At 41.8% G+C, this 20,761-nt stretch overlaps 2 protein-coding genes across 3 annotated transcripts; both read right to left on the bottom strand.

The window, feature by feature from the left end:
- Positions 1-1,929: 1,929 nt before the first annotated feature.
- On the bottom strand, positions 1,930-3,529 carry LOC128745155 (AH receptor-interacting protein). Of its 2 annotated transcripts, none has more exons than XM_053842157.1 (3): positions 3,466-3,529; positions 2,764-3,390; positions 1,930-2,712 (listed from the first exon to the last, which is right to left on the bottom strand). In XM_053842157.1, exons 2-3 carry the CDS (start codon positions 3,372-3,374, stop codon positions 2,367-2,369), a joined length of 957 nt encoding a protein of 318 aa, XP_053698132.1. In that variant the 5' UTR covers positions 3,375-3,390; positions 3,466-3,529; the 3' UTR covers positions 1,930-2,366. The 2 variants fall into 2 exon arrangements, with proteins under 2 accessions (XP_053698132.1, XP_053698131.1); XM_053842156.1 differs by having other exon boundaries at positions 2,764-3,415; positions 3,466-3,495.
- A 6,894-nt stretch (positions 3,530-10,423) lies between these two features.
- Positions 10,424-14,875, bottom strand: LOC128746109 (uncharacterized). Its single transcript, XM_053843158.1, has one exon. The coding sequence runs from the start codon at positions 14,873-14,875 to the stop codon at positions 10,424-10,426; it is 4,452 nt and encodes a 1,483-aa protein (XP_053699133.1).
- Positions 14,876-20,761: the final 5,886 nt, after the last annotated feature.

Here is a 20,761-nt window from a genome sequence, read left to right as displayed (position 1 = left end):
TTTCTCCGCTCGGATCGTTAATCCGAAATGCTCTGCACTGTAGGACCGCTTTCAGATTACGGTTGTACTATTCTTCGTTTTCGTCAGCGACTGCGATGTTGTCCATGAACCGGATGTTCCTTTGAGACCAGCGATCAGATCAGAGGCGGTTGTAGTGGTACAGTCCACGATGAGTGTTTGTCGTTAACAGACCACGGCTTGTTTAATTAATTTTCAGCTGCGTGGTGGAGCGTCGGAGCCAGAGTAATCTGGCTGATTACCTCACAGTTAGCCAGCGTGTCGAAGATATCCTCCGGAAGGGGAAGCGGATATTGATGAAGCAAGGCGACATTCAGTCCCGTCGAATAGTCTCCGCAGATCCTTCAACTGCTAGGGACGGTTGAGTTCGCTGGTTCACGGCGGTCGAGGTATGCGCTGCTCTGTCACAACGGCAGCAGAACAGTGGCTGGCGAACTGGGCGCAAGGTAGTTCAGCGCCGTGTTGCCAATCCAGTTGCTCAAATCAAGTTGAACGGAGACAACGCCTTCAAACAGTACGACTTACCGTGGCTCTACGTTGAAGGACGACGACGTCGCACTCTATTGTGGGTAAAATTCGAAGTACATGGACCCCCGCTGGTATGACCGTCTGTAATCTGAAAATTTTTAATCTGAACCCCGGTAAAATGAATGCGTTCACTTAAAAAAAATGACCAAGCGTCAAATACAATTGATAGTTAAGTTGATCGGGCAAATTAAAAAAAGCAGCTTTGGATATATAGATAGCTCATATGTCACTTACCTCTTTCCGGCACCCATAATACACGATACACCATTTTAAATTAGTCGTCATCGATTCTGCCAATTTCAAAAGCAGTTTTTTTGTTTGAAACAAAAATTCTGTTCATGAAAATATTGTCAATTGCAAGGAAAATTGTACTATCCAAAGTGCGATATCGCTCATACAAGTGCTATTTTGCGTTAAATCGTTTCGGTATCTTCGGCGCACTTATTGCTTGGAAATTAACGAAAAAGTGCGCCGAAGATACCGAAACGATTTAATGTAAAATAGCACTTTTATGAGCGATATCGCACTTTGGATGGTACAATTTTCCTTGCAATTGACAATATATTCACTGTGTTCAGATTGGTAAGTAGAATGCAGTATTTACGTTTTTATAAACAGAATCCCGCTTTTGGGCTAGGGTTGCCAAGTCTCAAAATTACAAAAACCGGCCGCTCGGTCCTGCCTTTAAAAAATGCGGGGGGGGGGGGGGGTGTCGCAGCATATTATTAGAGGATTTGCCTGGAATGTGTAATGTGCGTTATTGACATTATTTGGATAGTCGCCGGAATCGAAACCACAACGAACATTAAATGGATTATTGAAGATAGCATAGCTGTAGTTTCAGAGTGACAACTAGTTGCTTCTGGTGCTGGTGGACAATTTAATTACCGTCAGAAGCAAAGTATTGTCACTGCAAAACTGCCTATCTTCATCGATCCACTACTCAGAATTGCTAATAAATTTATCAGAAAATTTAACAAATCCGGCAAAAAGTACCAATCCGGCTTCATATGTCTGAAAACCGGCCTTTTTGCAGGATTGACCAGCCACCGGCTTTGCAGGTGAAAAACCGGTCGGGCCGGCCGAAAACCGGCCACTTGGCAACCCTATTTTGGGCCCAAAAACTGCTTCCGAAATTTGGCTCTCCGACGAAAAGTTAATGACTGCTAATTTTCCGTTAATCAGATTGCCAAGCAAATTTTCTATTTTCTCCAATCCGGACGTTGAGAATTCGCGGATATTTGACAAATTTTTAAAACGTTTGTTTTCATCAAATGAAAACAACAGATTCATGAGTACGCGCCTTGTAAAAATGAATGGAATTAATTGCCAATAAAAACACGTTCAACAAAATGTTTTTTTTTTTAAATTTTATAGGTCTGCTAATAATTACCATTACATACATTAAATCTACAAATCAAGTAATATATTACATGCACAATTTTCAAACAAAACTAATGACATACATCCATATTCATACATATAGCCAGAAGACACATTCAGTTTAAAACATTTGTACGCTAGTCTTAATGATTTGCTGATACAGAATCAGTTCATTAGCTGGGCTTGAGAGAATTTTAATGTAACGTAAGTAGCAATGTAAATAAGTACGGTTTCCTAACATAAAATAGGCATTTAATGTCTACAGGTATCTAGTTGATCTTCAGTAAGCAATTATGAATTCATAACATATTTGCTGGATAATAAAAGTTAATTTTTGACCTATATTTTCTGTTTGACTATGCTAAGATATCGAGAGCCTTGTTAAGCAGCCCAGAAAAATATACCCAGTTATCGAAAAGGCACCTAAAGGCACCTACTCAAAACATTTTCTGAAATTTCAACTTATCCTCGACATCTTTCACGCGTATCAGTTCCTGCAAATTTTTCAACTCCCTTGCAACGGCCTTTGCTAGGGCCGGATCTAATTCAGCTGTTCGCTCGAAGTCATCCTTTGCTTTGTTTGGATTCCACGCACCAACGTGGGCCTTTGCCCGTCGGAACAGTGCCTTCACATTATTTTTGTCGTACTTTTCAAGCACTTCGCTGCAGTGTTCTATTACCGCATAATAATCCTGATCCAGTAGCTTACATTGGGAATAATTAAGCAGTAGAGGTACTTTAAGCTTTGCCAGCTCTAACCACTCCGTATCGTTGGGTTTTTCTCTATAACCGAAAGCTTTAGATAAATCGTTAACATTTGAATTACAAACTTACTTCAACATCAGCTGTTCCACGAGCCCGGTTGCGTAGGAATAGGCTTCCATCGCTCCTGTAAAATCTCTTCTAGCGTAGCAATCATTTCCCTTTTCTCTCAGTTTTTTCACCTGCTCTAGCTTTTCGTCATCGTTTAGCTGCCATGATTCCTTTTGATATTCCTCAGGGTTTTCGATTGATAAAATTTCCAACACAAACTCCAAATCCTGCGGCTCGTTGAAGATCTCATCCAAATCCTTATATCCGATTCCCTCATTTTGAATTGTCATTCCACAGCAGTGCTTTCGCTGGTCAGCTGGCTTCAGAGAATCTCGAATTGTCTTCGACACAAACGGATACTGTTGCACCAGAGATCGATCACACCGAAATCGGGCGACTTCGTGTAACGCCATTCGTTGGACGCAAACTTCCCAAACTTCCAGCTTAAACTTTTTACCGAGCACCAGTTCCATCGGTTTTCCCAGCTTGCGGCTATCGTCCAAAACTGTTCCATCCAGTTTTGTCGTTTGATAGTGAAAGCAAATTTTCGTTCCATCCTGGAATGGTATCACTTTGCTACCAGCGTGCAGTGTTTCCTTGACAATTTTCGCATCGTCTATTGAAGGATCCATTCTATTATACGAAGTCCTACGGTTTAATGTCGAAAGTGCAGCTATTGAAAAGAGGTCAATAATTAGGTCACAGTCAAATCAATATTCATACCGTTCTTCGGTTCAACTAACGAATAGCAGCTATTAATTAACTTTCTTTAGATTCTCAATAATTGTCAACTCATACTGATCTATGCTTGAACAGGCGGCTGACAGGTGACTATGTTTACCACCCACTTTGGCCAAGTGTAAACAAAATAATTATTATTGATTCCTCACTTATTCACGGCTCACATCTCATAAATAACGGAATGAGAACGACGCGATAAACATGAATGAGACGTAACGTAACATCGGCCAAAAAGGAGATTCTACGCGTCAAAATGATTAATGTCAAATTGATTGAACGAAAAACAATGAATAAACCTGCAGCCAAAAATACGGATTTATCTGAACTAATAAGTTTTAAAACTTAAGACTTAAGTCTAGCCATAGTTCAAATAGAGCTTGATTTTGAAAAAAAACAAGGCTAATCTACTTTAAACTACAAACTTGGCACATTGGAGTCAATGAGAACTGAACGAAACTTTTCAATTAACATTCTTGACTTACGTTGGACTTACTTTTAACATTCCGTTCACTAAATAATCACATTTTTTCAGCTCCGCGATGTTTAATGCATAATTTTTATAAATTCAAATACATAAATAGTAGAATTGAAAGTAATCTCTTCAATTTTCTTTTTTTTTTTTTTTGATACATGTTTGTTTAGTTATTGCTCCCGTTTGAATAATTTTTGGGTTTGGAAGGTTGACCATAACCAAAATTCGGGTTTTAATGCCGAAAGTGATATTTTTCTATTTTCTATTTGACTGTCCTTTTTCGGCGCGTTTTATATAGAAATGAATATCCCTAGTGTGCGATTTACAGTACATTTCATTAAAGAAACTGACTAAAGAAAAGACACTGGAGCTCAGTCACTCACGGCCTCCTGTCATCATTAAACCTGATTTGCTCAACGATGATTGTTGTGCGTGACTCTGTTCAAAGTTACTAGGAAAAGTTCGAACAATATTTTTTCGAGTTCAACATTTAGGCGATTTTATGAACTGTACGATACAAATTTGATTGCCTGGTGTGTTCGTTAGGCAGCGCGGATCGATTTCGTGATGCTACGATGATATTTGTTGCCGTTTGCTTGCAGTCAATATTTTCTCCCGCGTTGATCGACTGATACTCCGCAAGTTTTCGAGCAAAAGATTCAGAAGGTTTCATCGAGATTCATGCGCACTTGGTTTCGACGAACTGAAAATGAGTTACCTGTCAATTCTTTAGTCAGTTTCTTTAGCTAACGGTAAAGAAACTGACTAAAGAATTGACAGGTAACTCATTTTCAGTTCGTCGAAACCAAGTGCGCATGAATCTCGATGAAACCTTCTGAATCTTTTGCTCGAAAACTTGCGGAGTATCAGTCGATCAACGCGGGAGAAAATATTGACTGCAAGCAAACGGCAACAAATATCATCGTAGCATCACGAAATCGATCCGCGCTGCCTAACGAACACACCAGGCAATCAAATTTGTATCGTACAGTTCATAAAATCGCCTAAATGTTGAACTCGAAAAAATATTGTTCGAACTTTTCCTAGCAACTTTGAACAGAGTCACGCACAACAATCATCGTTGAGCAAATCAGGTTTAATGATGACAGGAGGCCGTGAGTGACTGAGCTCCAGTGTCTTTTCTTTAGTCTAAAGAAACTGACTAAAGAATTGACAGGTAACTCATTTTCAGTTCGTCGAAACCAAGTGCGCATGAATCTCGATGAAACCTTCTGAATCTTTTGCTCGAAAACTTGCGGAGTATCAGTCGATCAACGCGGGAGAAAATATTGACTGCAAGCAAACGGCAACAAATATCATCGTAGCATCACGAAATCGATCCGCGCTGCCTAACGAACACACCAGGCAATCAAATTTGTATCGTACAGTTCATAAAATCGCCTAAATGTTGAACTCGAAAAAATATTGTTCGAACTTTTCCTAGCAACTTTGAACAGAGTCACGCACAACAATCATCGTTGAGCAAATCAGGTTTAATGATGACAGGAGGCCGTGAGTGACTGAGCTCCAGTGTCTTTTCTTTAGTCTAAAGAAACTGACTAAAGAATTGACAGGTAACTCATTTTCAGTTCGTCGAAACCAAGTGCGCATGAATCTCGATGAAACCTTCTGAATCTTTTGCTCGAAAACTTGCGGAGTATCAGTCGATCAACGCGGGAGAAAATATTGACTGCAAGCAAACGGCAACAAATATCATCGTAGCATCACGAAATCGATCCGCGCTGCCTAACGAACACACCAGGCAATCAAATTTGTATCGTACAGTTCATAAAATCGCCTAAATGTTGAACTCGAAAAAATATTGTTCGAACTTTTCCTAGCAACTTTGAACAGAGTCACGCACAACAATCATCGTTGAGCAAATCAGGTTTAATGATGACAGGAGGCCGTGAGTGACTGAGCTCCAGTGTCTTTTCTTTAGTCAGTTTCTTTACTTTAGTCAGTTTCTTTAGCTAACGGTGCATTTAAAGAAACTGACTAAAGAAAAGACACTGGAGCTCAGTCACTCACGGCCTCCTGTCATCATTAAACCTGATTTGCTCAACGATGATTGTTGTGCGTGACTCTGTTCAAAGTTGCTAGGAAAAGTTCGAACAATATTTTTTCGAGTTCAACATTTAGGCGATTTTATGAACTGTACGATACAAATTTGATTGCCTGGTGTGTTCGTTAGGCAGCGCGGATCGATTTCGTGATGCTACGATGATATTTGTTGCCGTTTGCTTGCAGTCAATATTTTCTCCCGCGTTGATCGACTGATACTCCGCAAGTTTTCGAGCAAAAGATTCAGAAGGTTTCATCGAGATTCATGCGCACTTGGTTTCGACGAACTGAAAATGAGTTACCTGTCAATTCTTTAGTCTAAAGAAACTGACTAAAGAAAAGACACTGGAGCTCAGTCACTCACGGCCTCCTGTCATCATTAAACCTGATTTGCTCAACGATGATTGTTGTGCGTGACTCTGTTCAAAGTTGCTAGGAAAAGTTCGAACAATATTTTTTCGAGTTCAACATTTAGGCGATTTTATGAACTGTACGATACAAATTTGATTGCCTGGTGTGTTCGTTAGGCAGCGCGGATCGATTTCGTGATGCTACGATGATATTTGTTGCCGTTTGCTTGCAGTCAATATTTTCTCCCGCGTTGATCGACTGATACTCCGCAAGTTTTCGAGCAAAAGATTCAGAAGGTTTCATCGAGATTCATGCGCACTTGGTTTCGACGAACTGAAAATGAGTTACCTGTCAATTCTTTAGTCAGTTTCTTTACTTTAGTCTAAAGAAACTGACTAAAGAATTGACAGGTAACTCATTTTCAGTTCGTCGAAACTAAAGAAACTGACTAAAGAATTGACAGGTAACTCATTTTCAGTTCGTCGAAACCAAGTGCGCATGAATCTCGATGAAACCTTCTGAATCTTTTGCTCGAAAACTTGCGGAGTATCAGTCGATCAACGCGGGAGAAAATATTGACTGCAAGCAAACGGCAACAAATATCATCGTAGCATCACGAAATCGATCCGCGCTGCCTAACGAACACACCAGGCAATCAAATTTGTATCGTACAGTTCATAAAATCGCCTAAATGTTGAACTCGAAAAAATATTGTTCGAACTTTTCCTAGCAACTTTGAACAGAGTCACGCACAACAATCATCGTTGAGCAAATCAGGTTTAATGATGACAGGAGGCCGTGAGTGACTGAGCTCCAGTGTCTTTTCTTTAGTCAGTTTCTTTAGTCGAAACCAAGTGCGCATGAATCTCGATGAAACCTTCTGAATCTTTTGCTCGAAAACTTGCGGAGTATCAGTCGATCAACGCGGGAGAAAATATTGACTGCAAGCAAACGGCAACAAATATCATCGTAGCATCACGAAATCGATCCGCGCTGCCTAACGAACACACCAGGCAATCAAATTTGTATCGTACAGTTCATAAAATCGCCTAAATGTTGAACTCGAAAAAATATTGTTCGAACTTTTCCTAGCAACTTTGAACAGAGTCACGCACAACAATCATCGTTGAGCAAATCAGGTTTAATGATGACAGGAGGCCGTGAGTGACTGAGCTCCAGTGTCTTTTCTTTAGTCAGTTTCTTTACTTTAGTCAGTTTCTTTAGGTGCATTGAATGCATTATGAATGAACTGCACCCACACATTGAGATCTACGAATGGAATCTTATAAGAAACCGTACAAACGTCAACGCCAAACGTGTCACTTTTGTCAGCTGATTTTGACAGTAGCAACTCCGTCGTCAAATCAAAACATTTTCGCGCGTTCAGGGCATCTGTAGTTTTATTTCCACTTCGCGGTGTGTCGTATTGAGCCTGCGTACGCCGTATTAATTCACGATGAAGTTCGAATCCATTTATTTGGTGACCAACCTTTCCGGATACGATTTCAATAACGTAGTTCTACTGGCGGACGATGTCAATGCAATCGTGACCGAACTGCTTCGGGCGAGTGGCGGCGATTGTTTGGAGCATTGCGAAAAGTTGCTGTTTCTAGGACATCTGCTAGAACGGGCCATCGAAGCCAGCCGACGGGTGGTGAAGAATTTCGTCGCACTAGAGGAACTGCTGCGAGTGAATTGGTGTGATGAAGCTGCCGCCGGGCGGAAGTGGAATTTGGTGCAAAAGGCAGTGGCGATTGCTGATGGTGATTCCAGTGGCGGTTCGGTAGTTGATTGGGTAGCGAAAAAAGTTCTACTGACACAGGATGGCGAGAAGTGCTTGGGGATTATTAAAAGTTTTTATAAAAAGTTTTCTGGCAAAGAGGCGTTTAGGAAGGTTATCGGGGATGTGCAAAAAGCTGCGGAATGGCAGCAAAGTGCTTGGGATTATTTGAATCTGAAGAGCAGTGTTGATCCAGAGATTAAAAAACGCTTGAACGATGTTTGTCTAGCGTGTGGATTATCGTCAACTAGCGATCCTAAAGCAATTATAGAAAAATGTTTTCATCTAAGCCTACCATCTCTGGTAAATTTAGCCAATTCTGATTCCGTTTGCAATGAAGTAATTAATAAAGCATTGGCGGGATTAGCAGTACACATTCGAACAGAAAATGAAGAATTCATCAATCGACAGTTACGTGCCATCAGACAAATGACGAAAGATCGAAATTTAATCGATAAATATCAAGATCTTATGAACAGCCAATCGTTTTATGAAGTAAATGTGCAGCTTTTGAAGATGCATCACCAGTCGTTACAAAGGAAGGAATTGCTCTACGATTCCAACACCATACTGATGTGTTATTTGATATACGGGAAAACCCAGCAGGGACAATTCCTGGACGACTTCTTGAACGAACACGTACTAGGCGGAACATCTAACTTGGAACTGATACTGGCTGAACTTCAGAACTTTAAATAGTAATAACAAATGTTCATAGAGATGCACATCACCACCGAGAACGACGATGTCACAAACACCACGAACTGGAGAACTGACGGACGGTTCATTTCTTATACGGTCGGTGAATACGAATCAATGAGTCTGGCCTGAATGCCTGACTGCTGCTGGAAAAGGTAGTCATCATCAGCCAACTTCGTACGTGCGTGTAACCCGTTGTCAGTGTTAATCGAACAAATCTGGATATTTGCAGTGGAAATTAGTGGTTTCTTATCAGTTAACTGTCTTATCTGTGAACGGATGATACAGCATAAATTGATTTGCTGTTGCTTCTGGTGACCAGCAAGGATTGTGACGATACTAAAGCAACCTGAAGAGGTAAATTGTGAATGTCATTATTTTTTCTATGTAAAATTGTAAGACTGGGACCGGTTTGACCCCGCTCTTTACTCCTTGATAGAGAATGAACTATTATTAGCTACAACTTTTCGAGACTAACTTTGTTGCTCAAGGTTCAATTAGGGTGCTAAACCAGTTAAGAATTGACTTTGATGGGTAGCGAATTGAATAAAATTGGTATCTCGTAGCCTCCGCAGAAAGTGGTGATGTCATTTATTGGATACTTTTGATGCTTCCGTTTCCCCTACTTCCCGCATAACTCCAACTGGTTCTCTCATCTGACAGAGTTCGTGATTGTCGTTGTGAGTACGTTAGTTAATATGGCTAGAGGTCCGGCTTGTTTAACACCGACAAAGTTAAAATTATCAATTCTGATGATTCAAGACCGATCAGGTTTCGCTGTTTTAAGTTCTAATTAGCATGTCAGTGTTTGTCGGTGGGAATTCGTCTGTTTTATATTTGAGCCCGTGTGGAGTAACTTGTATTCACATATTAGTGTGCGATGGTACAAACAACCAACTCTGATAATATATTCAATTTATATTGTCGAAAAAAATAATTGTTGTAGTACGCTGCTTGTTCGGGAATTTAAAAAGAAATGCACCACCGTTTTTGTAGCAGCTTTAATGCAGCTCAAACTGCAAAGATTTATAAATTAATTTACTTCATATCAGTACATCATTACAAGTTTTACTCACAATTTGATAGTTTCTCTTCACCTCTTGCACGAGTTCAAGCAACCAACTACCGACAGCTATTCCGACACTAGTCTAGAGCATAAATATTGCTTTTAGCCTATTTATTAATTGTACATAACTCGCATAACTACTTACAATTCTAGTCACAACTATATCCACAATTCTCGTCGCTTTTAATTACTAGTTTAAGGAATTTTTTAATCTGTTTGTGCCGTCTTTCCGTATCCACTAACCTAAATGTAAGTAGCCAATTAAATCACTATTTTTAACCGTTTATATAATTTTACCCTTTACTAAAATGTACACCGGTTGTATTCGTACACACGATCTACAATTGCGGTAGACTTTTCAACTTTTAACGATAGTTTTTAACTTCTAAATCCAAATTATGCAACGCTATCAAACTGTTTTATTTACTTCCACTTTTTCTTCGATGTAAACAATCAATGGTTTTTCCACTGCTATAGACCGGTTACCGGTTAGACTGGAACAGCAGACCTATCTCGAGTACGTTGGACGCCCAGTGATGCCAACACCCCCAGCCCGTAACTCCGGTACCCTTTCATCGGTGGTTCCGGATTTACTATCAAGAACCTCCAGCACTGCCAGGTTAGCTACCCCTCTCCGGAACACTCCACTGCTAGTTCGCACGTCTGCCTGCCGAACTCTTCCATCTGAGCCAACAACTACTTCTTCGACCATACCCCTGATCCAGCTTTTACGATTCTGACCATCTACGACGAACACGAGATCTCCCTTCTTCAAGGACTTCCTCTCAGCAAACCACTTAGTACGCTTGTTAATCGTTGGTAAGTATTCTTTGTACCAACGCCGCCACATTTGATCCGCCAAATACTGGGAACGTTTGTATACGTTTCGCAAACTTTCCGCAAAATCAATCGATCCGTCCACATGAGCATCAACTGATTTAACCATCCCTCTAAGAAAATGGTTCGGTGTTAACGCTGCTGATTCGCCGGGTACATATGTAAGCGGTCGACTGTTTACCATGTCTTCCGCTTCAGCCAGAGTGGTCAGTAAAACTTCGTCATTTAGCCGACTACCATCATCAAGTGCCTTCATCGCCTCTTTTACGGATCGGACCATCCTCTCCCAAATGCCGCCCATATGTGGAGTACCAGGAGGATTAAAATTCCACTTCATTGTGCTGCTAACGACCGATTCCGCACATTCACTGTTGATCCGCTTTACCCACGCAATTAACTCCTTACTAGCTCCCTTAAAATTTGTTCCATTATCAGAAAATATCTCATCTGGAACTCCTCGCCTACAAATGAATCTCCGAATGGCCATTAGACAAGATTGCGTTGTCAAAGAATGTACCACCTCCAAGTGCACAGCGCGTACAGCAAGGCATGTAAACAGTGCGATCCACCGCTTCTCTTTTCTACGATTAACGACTACTTCCACGGGTCCCAGATAATCTACCCCAACTGCACTAAATGGTCTAAGCTGTTGAGTGATACGCTGAACAGGTAGCGGTGCCATCATTGGAACTTCAGCATAACAGCGATTAACCTTGCACCACACACACTCCTTCATCACTTGCTGTATCGCCATTCGTATCTTTGGAATGTGGAACTTTTGGCGAAGCTCGTTTAAAACTGTTTCCCGGTTCGCATGTCCAAATTTTTCATGAAAATACTGTATTAAACGGCGCGTCACCGCGTGCCCCTTTGGAAGAATAATCGGAAACTTCATGTCGAATGGAATTTCGTCAGATTTTGCCATTCTACCATTCATTCGAATTACGCCACACTCATCTACGATGGGAGAAAGTTTATACAATGGGCTTCTCTTTCCAATATGCATAGGTTTCCTTTCCGCCTTCTGAGGTATAGTCTGAGGTTTACTTCCCAAAAACACCATTACCTCTTCAGGGAAAGTCTCCCACTGTGCCTGTTTCCACAAAGTTACTTCTGCTTTCGAGAGTTCGTCCTGCTGCAAAGGTCGCTGCAACACTTTGAGCTTCGCTTTTAAAAGCCGTTCCTGCTTTTCATTCGCAACCGTCGTGTATATCAGAAGCCCTTTTCGCTTACGATGTAGATTTTCAACGAATCTGATGACATAAGCCGTTATTCGTAATAATTTACGCCACTGCCACGTCACTTCCACGTTTATCACTGGTTGTGGAAGCTCCTTCATTTCGTGGTGCAGCAAGTACGCCTTTATCTCTTCTTTAGTCTCAATTTCCGGTGGATTCTCCGTCGGCCAGCAATGTTCTGGTTGATATAGAAATTGTGGTCCTTTAAACCATTCTCCTTCTGAATCCAATGGAGGACCACGTCCCCATTTGGTCAATGCATCAGCAGGGTTCAAACTAGAACGAATCCAGCGCCAGTCAGAGGATCTAGTTGTCTCTAAAATCTCTCCGATTCGAAACGCGACAAATTGTTTAAATTTACGTTGATCTGACCGCAGCCAGCTTAGCACTGTTTGCGAATCAGTCCAGAAAACGTAACGGTTGATAGGAATGGAGTGGTTAGTTTTAATGGTGTGAAGCATTCTTGCTCCCAGAATGGCCCCTCTTAATTCCAATCGAGGAATAGATTCCAGCTTAAGGGGAGCTACCTTTGATCGAGACATCGCCAATGAGCATTTGACCATGTCCCCCACTATTGCACGAATATACGCTACGCAACCATATGCGTAGATACTAGCATCCGTAAAGATGTGTAGCTCTAGTTTGCTTATTTCCGAGGACTTCGTTCGACCAAAGTATGGACGCGGGATGCGAATTCGTTCAACCAACGGAAATAACCCAGTCCATTGCTGCCACTTAACTCGACTTGCTTCGTCGACTTCCTGATCCCAATCACAACCGGTCCGCCACAAATCCTGTATCAACATCTTTCCATGCACGGTGAAGCATGAAAGCAATCCGAGTGGATCGAAAAACCCCATGACGCAGCTCAATATAATTCGCTTTGTTGGATTCTTGCTACCCTGTAAATACTCCTTCAGATCATCGCGGTGTTCAGTTGAAAAGGAGAAAACGTCTTGCCCTGGGTTCCAAATAATGCCGAGTACACGCTCATTCCCAGTTTCTTTGTCCCGGTTAAAATGAATCGATTGCACAGCTTTGGGTTCCCCAAGACTACTGAGAACCGCCTCCGAATTAGACACCCAGTTGCGTATTTCGAAACCCCCTTTCGAATGAATAAATCTCACCTGTTTCGCCCGTTCAATTGCCGTCTCAATGGTGTCCACACTGTCAAAATAGTCGTCGACGTAGTGTTTCTCAACAATCGCCGCGGCGGCCTCAGGATATTCTGCTGCAAACTCCATCGCGTTCTTATTCTTCACAAATTGAGCAGAGCACGGGGAGCTTTTTGACCCGAAAGTGGCTACGTCCATGACATAAACACATGGTTCATTGCTTGGGTCCGACCGGAACACAAACCGTTGTACTCGTCTATCCGCTTTACGAATCATCATCTGATGGTACATTTCGCGTATGTCCCCGCCGAAAGCAACTGGTCGTTCACGAAATTGACAAAAAATAGCAATAATAGACACGAGCAAATCGGGTCCCGCTAGGAGCAAGGAGTTGAGAGAGACTCCCTTCACAGTTGCTGCTGCATCCCACACAAGGCGTACTTTATCCGGCTTCTTCGGATTTAGTACGACGTTGAGCGGAAGATACCAAACTTTACGTGGCTCAGTTTTGGCCAGTTCGTCAACGGTTGCCAGATGCGCGTATCCCTTTTGCTGATACTCCTCGATTTGACGACGGACATTCTCGAATAGTGATGGTTCCTTCAGCAGGCGCTGTTCTAAACACTTCATCCTTCTAATGGCCATTGGATAACTATCCGGGAGTTCGCATTCTTCATTCTTCCACAGTAGTCCCGTTTCGAACCGGTCCCCTACTCGTCGGGTGGTCGATTCCAGGATTTCCCGCGCTCTTCTATCTTCGTCCGACTCTGGTAATTTCACTGTTACTGATTCCTCCAAAGCATATTGGCTTTTTAGCAAATCGTGGAGGTCTTGATTGCTTACTACGTTGTGATGTCCTAAATATGCCGCCGTACTCTCTTGCAGCATTCGACTTGGACCGTATACTGCCCATCCTAACTTCGATCGAACCGCTATCAGCTCACCTGGCTCGCCGATCTTTGCTTCGATCGGTGCAATCACATGTAGATTATTTAGACCGATAAGTAAACCTGGTCGTTGATTTTGATACGTGGCGATCGGCAGCCCACGAAGATTTTTCATTCGTTGGCTGAGATCCACTGCATCCAGCTGTTGTTTCGGCAAGAGCAGCTCTTCTACCGTTCGAACTGTACCGAGCTGATGCTTCTCGTCACTCCCTCTTTCAGCAATTAGTAAGTTCATCCGTCGTGATTCCTTCTCTACGCGCGCGATGTCTGCCGTCCATTTGATGGTTAATGGTTCTTTCGTTCCTTGGACACCCAGCTGATCCGCCAAGGCTCGCTCCATCAATGTAACAGACGCCCCTTCGTCTAAAAACGCCAAGGTATTCACTAATCTTTTCCCGCAGTACAACGTCACTGGTAGCATACGGAACCGAATTGTACTGGTACTTCGGAAGTGGGCATTCATTACTACGGATCCGACAACCGGATGTAGAAGAGGATGATGTCGCTCATGACATTCATCGATATTGCATCGGATCTTAAATTTGCACGGCGCATTGCCGTGATCATTCAGGCAAACGACACAGAGCTTCCATTTATCGACCAGCTCCAATCTATCCGTTAAAGCCATTGCCTTAAAATCTTGGCAGAATCGTAAGCGATGATCAGTACGCTTGCACACCTTGCAAGGTTTCAGGGCATTCTCACCTGCTTCAGCGATAGACTTTTCTAGGGCAGTATGGTTGTAAACGTAAGCTTTTTCTCTGTTTTTACCCTTACCAGTATGCTCCTGAATCACAGGTTTTGAGTCTGCATTGAAATCCATTTTTACGTTGGCTTCACAGGCTTCTGCAACGATCGTCGACACAAAATCGGTTGACGACGGACATTCTCGAATAGTGATGGTTCCTTCAGCAGGCGCTGTTCTAAACACTTCATCCTTCTAATGGCCATTGGATAACTATCCGGGAGTTCGCATTCTTCATTCTTCCACAGTAGTCCCGTTTCGAACCGGTCCCCTACTCGTCGGGTGGTCGATTCCAGGATTTCCCGCGCTCTTCTATCTTCGTCCGACTCTGGTAATTTCACTGTTACTGATTCCTCCAAAGCATATTGGCTTTTTAGCAAATCGTGGAGGTCTTGATTGCTTACTACGTTGTGATGTCCTAAATATGCCGCCGTACTCTCTTGCAGCATTCGACTTGGACCGTATACTGCCCATCCTAACTTCGATCGAACTTCAGCTCACCTGGCTCGCCGATCTTTGCTTCGATCGGTGCAATCACATGTAGATTATTTAGACCGATAAGTAAACCTGGTCGTTGATTTTGATACGTGGCGATCGGCAGCCCACGAAGATTTTTCATTCGTTGGCTGAGATCCACTGCATCCAGCTGTTGTTTCGGCAAGAGCAGCTCTTCTACCGTTCGAACTGTACCGAGCTGATGCTTCTCGTCACTCCCTCTTTCAGCAATTAGTAAGTTCATCCGTCGTGATTCCTTCTCTACGCGCGCGATGTCTGCCGTCCATTTGATGGTTAATGGTTCTTTCGTTCCTTGGACACCCAGCTGATCCGCCAAGGCTCGCTCCATCAATGTAACAGACGCCCCTTCGTCTAAAAACGCCAAGGTATTCACTAATCTTTTCCCGCAGTACAACGTCACTGGTAGCATACGGAACCGAATTGTACTGGTACTTCGGAAGTGGGCATTCATTACTACGGATCCGACAACCGGATGTAGAAGAGGATGATGTCGCTCATGACATTCATCGATATTGCATCGGATCTTAAATTTGCACGGCGCATTGCCGTGATCATTCAGGCAAACGACACAGAGCTTCCATTTATCGACCAGCTCCAATCTATCCGTTAAAGCCATTGCCTTAAAATCTTGGCAGAATCGTAAGCGATGATCAGTACGCTTGCACACCTTGCAAGGTTTCAGGGCATTCTCACCTGCTTCAGCGATAGACTTTTCTAGGGCAGTATGGTTGTAAACGTAAGCTTTTTCTCTGTTTTTACCCTTACCAGTATGCTCCTGAATCACAGGTTTTGAGTCTGCATTGAAATCCATTTTTACGTTGGCTTCACAGGCTTCTGCAACGATCGTCGACACAAAATCGGTGAAAGTACGAAGATTAACCTTTCTTTTCCGATTTTTAAAACGAACCCATTCGCGTTTATCGTGAGCCGGAAGCTTGTCGACTAGATCCTGGATTAAAATAGGATTTACCATGTGTTGTTTTAGATTCGCTGCTTCCAAGTGTTCGCAGAGTTGCTCCACCACGTTTCCGAAAGGAATATACGTGGCTAGTTTATCCGATTTGGGAGATTCCAGTCGCCGCACCTTGTCAAGATGACATTGCAAAAGCTGTTCCGGTCGTCCATACAACTGACGCAGTTTGTTGATAACCTTTGGCACTGATTTCGGGAAAAGCAGCTGTCCTCTAACGCTTTCCAATGCTGACCCCTTCAGACACTCTTGTAATCGAACGAGATTTTCAATGTCTGAGTATCCACACGCATCGTTAGAAGCTTGGTAACTGCCGATGAATAACGGCCATTCTTCGGGTTTTCCTGTGAATACAGGCAGTTTCTTACTTATTCCGCTCCGAGCAGCTAATTGCACTTTAGATGGAGTTGCAATAGCCTGCCCCAGCCCGTATGAGCTCGCTGTCTTCGCTTTCGACTTTCTTTTCTGCACTTTCTCTTCACCGGCAGACTTCTCCCCATCAGACTCGCTTTCAGATTTTTCCGTGGCTTCTTCGCTTTCACAATCGCTATCAGACTCCTCCGAATTCTCCTCACTTTCTTTCTCATCTTCTGAAACTGCTTTCTTCCGTCTCTCCAACCGCTTCTGGATAGTAATTTCTGGATTCTTTAACGGTGTTCCCAAGATCGACTGCTTCGTGATCTTTGACGTTCCCTTTTCTGCCGATGCTTCTATTTCACTAGCCTTTAATTGCTTTAGCTCCTGCTCAACCTGATCCATTTTACGATAGTAGGATTCACGCATCTTCTTCATACGGTTCAAATGATCTTGCTTTTCCCGTAACGCTTTCTGCAGCAACTGTTCCTCCTGCTTTAGTTCCTTGGCCCGAAGCTCATTCTCCATCTGAATTCGCTGTTCTCGAAGGATCCGGTCTATCTCCATCCGCTTTTCCCTCAAAAAGCATTCGTTCAGCAATTCCTGTTCCATTTTTTTTCGTTCCTTTTCAAGAGCTTTCAGTTCTCGCTCCATCGATAACCCTGGCCTTGCATCAGATTTCACGCCTGATTCGTTCACGTTATCGTCGATCGTCTTCTTCTTCTTTTTCTTTGCTCCTGTCCTGGAAGCATCTTCGTCCAGTTTCTTCTGGCTCTGACAGTCTTCCTCTGGACAGTACCACTTCGCCTCATTTTCAACATCCTCTGTAACGCCTACGCATCGGTAATGGTACCAACCGTTACATTTGTCGCAACATACCATACCTTCATCTTCCTCGGACACCGATCCACAGGCTCCGCAGGCAGTTTGCGTAAGGTCTTTATCTCCCGGCATCGTTTTGAGGTTATCCCTTTATCTCTTATCAAATTTTTGAGAATGTTCGGGAATTTAAAAAGAAATGCACCACCGTTTTTGTAGCAGCTTTAATGCAGCTCAAACTGCAAAGATTTATAAATTAATTTACTTCATATCAGTACATCATTACAAGTTTTACTCACAATTTGATAGTTTCTCTTCACCTCTTGCACGAGTTCAAGCAACCAACTACCGACAGCTATTCCGACACTAGTCTAGAGCATAAATATTGCTTTTAGCCTATTTATTAATTGTACATAACTCGCATAACTACTTACAATTCTAGTCACAACTATATCCACAATTCTCGTCGCTTTTAATTACTAGTTTAAGGAATTTTTTAATCTGTTTGTGCCGTCTTTCCGTATCCACTAACCTAAATGTAAGTAGCCAATTAAATCACTATTTTTAACCGTTTATATAATTTTACCCTTTACTAAAATGTACACCGGTTGTATTCGTACACACGATCTACAATTGCGGTAGACTTTTCAACTTTTAACGATAGTTTTTAACTTCTAAATCCAAATTATGCAACGCTATCAAACTGTTTTATTTACTTCCACTTTTTCTTCGATGTAAACAATCAATGGTTTTTCCACTGCTATAGACCGGTTACCGGTTAGACTGGAACAGCAGACCTATCTCGAGTACGTTGGACGCCCAGTGATGCCAACACTGCTTTGCAAAAATATAAGCTTAATATGTTAAGGGTAAACAACGTGAGTTCAGCCAATTTCACTATTCCGTAGCGTCACCATCATTTGGTTTCATGTGTTTAACCCTTTTAATAGAGGAAACAGAAAAACGCACCATTAGAGTATAGTTAATTGATTGTTTAATCAACTGGCTAGTAGCAATGCGACCGTAATACACTAACAAGGTCAGATCAGGAAGGCTGAGAAGACCATCAATTAGCGTCATCACAGCGCGACGCTTCATGTTTGACGATATTGCATATCTCCAAGTTTACGTTCGTCCCGTGGCGTGCTGCAAACATTGTTAATTTGAATTAAATAGTATGTTTTGTTATATATTAGAGGTAACCAAAAATATTGGTTAAATTAGAGGAAACAAAAAATTATCACTGCGACATGGGTGAGCATAATAGAAAGGATTGGATTGTTGGGTATTTTTCAAAATTATCATACAAAATTTGCTAAAATTTCACAAAGTTTTGTATCACAAAGTGGTCGGGCATCACAAAGGTGGAAAATTCCAAAGAAAAGTCGCAAAAACGATGTTCTGCCTTGCGAAAAACTTTCAAAATATAGCTTTTTTGCAGCAAACGTATTTTTTTTTGTTCTGATAAAAAATTGTTTTTTGTTTTGGCCGAAGTTCTGGATTTTCCTGAGTAAATGTTATTAAATTCGGTAAAATTGAATTATTAAATCGGGACATTACGTTTCCCCTACTAAAAATTTTCTTACTTCTTGCTTTTTCTGTTCACAGATCTTCAATTTTTTAATGGTGATAATTTCAGAACATGTTTTTTCAGAATAACGATAAATAGCGGCACTTGATCGATTGTTAGTTTTTGGTCTTGATAACGAGAAATAATAGTAAAATTTTGCCGAAGAACTACGCAAAGCAATGCATTTAAGCTTAGACGTCTTTCTAAAACTGAGCCCTTCTTTATCGATAGATTTCACAGCCAGTACAGGACAATTACGGAGCAAGTGCAACAATCCTACTGACTCCGTCTAGCAAGCACTGCCTAGCCGAAATTCGTACATACGATGACTGGCTTGTTAGACCAGCATCGTACCTTGGAGCTAACTTGGCGATTCAAGAAATACGCACGTATACTGAATATAGCTGTATACTGGACCATCAGTAAGAAGCCAGAAGCTTCATTGCTCAAAGACGGATGGACTGGATAAGGCTCAGCCGGCGCTACTGTGCTGCTAAGTATCGAAGAACCTGGCATAAACACCAGTTATAAGTTATAAGAGAGCAGAACAGCATTATCAGATTTAATGCTTGATGCTTTGTAAAAGGCACAGAAAATTTATCTGAGTATTGCCCCTAGGGAATACTTGGCCAAATACCGTCGAGTAAGGAGCACCCCGGCCCTAAGAGCATCTCCACCCGCGGAGCAGTCCCATTTGGATCGCTATTTTAGCTAAGCGCTCTTATCTCCCACCGTCGTTTTCTAAATCAGTTTCAACTTACCGATTGACAGCGACTATCATATTAAGTCATCTTCTCAGCAACAATCGTACAGAACCACTTTGTTTAACAATAGTCGTATCTCGTACAGAATCAGTCCATTCATCTATTCGTATCGACTCATATCTTTTTATTCAACCATAGTCGTACAGAAACCAATTCAGTAAATATTCTATAGAACCGGTTTATTTACCAATAGACGTACCGAACCATTTCTTTCAATAAAACAATGAAACCTTCTGAATCATTTCATCTATGGTCGTACCGAACCATATTCTTCATCCAACGATAATCGTACCTGAATCATTTAATTTATGGTCGTACCGAATCATTCAACCTAATGCTATATCGAATCTTTTTGTTTGCCATTTATTTTCATTTAACAATGGTCGTACCGAACCATTTCTTTTAGTATACCAATGGTCGTACCGAACCATTTCCTTTATATTTAGACCTTTCCTTTGTCATTCAAGTCGGCAATGTAGGTTATATCTTTCAATGAAAGTTGTAAAAATAAAAAGAAGCAAAGTAATAAACAAGCATTGCAAGAACATACTCCCTATTATATTTTTCGAGTCCGCTCATCTAAGTTCAAATTTTTACCCTGGTATTATTTAAATACCTGGTATAATAGAAAATGGAAGTATTTTTCTATATTGTATCCATCCATTCACATTTAATAACCCTTGGAACAACAAGTAATAATGCGTTGATATATTTACTGACAAACATACAGTATTGCAATTTAATACAGTACCGTCATCCGGGGCGAGATTGTGCCAAAAAAGCATATATTTTTGTTCTTTAGCTCAGTATACACACAATTTAGGGGATGGTAAATGGTTGAATAATGCGCTCCAGAACTACCACGAAGTTCCACAGCCTCTTATTTAGCAACTCCTCTCTCTACCTCCCCGTGGTACCATCCGGGATACGTTCCTTAGTGGAAATCGGACAACCGGTGGAAACTAGGGTCG

This window comes from Sabethes cyaneus, chromosome 1 (genome assembly GCF_943734655.1).
Source record: "Sabethes cyaneus chromosome 1, idSabCyanKW18_F2, whole genome shotgun sequence".
NCBI lineage: Eukaryota > Metazoa > Arthropoda > Insecta > Diptera > Culicidae > Sabethes > Sabethes cyaneus.
This window is presented reverse-complemented; position numbering and strand designations above follow the sequence as displayed.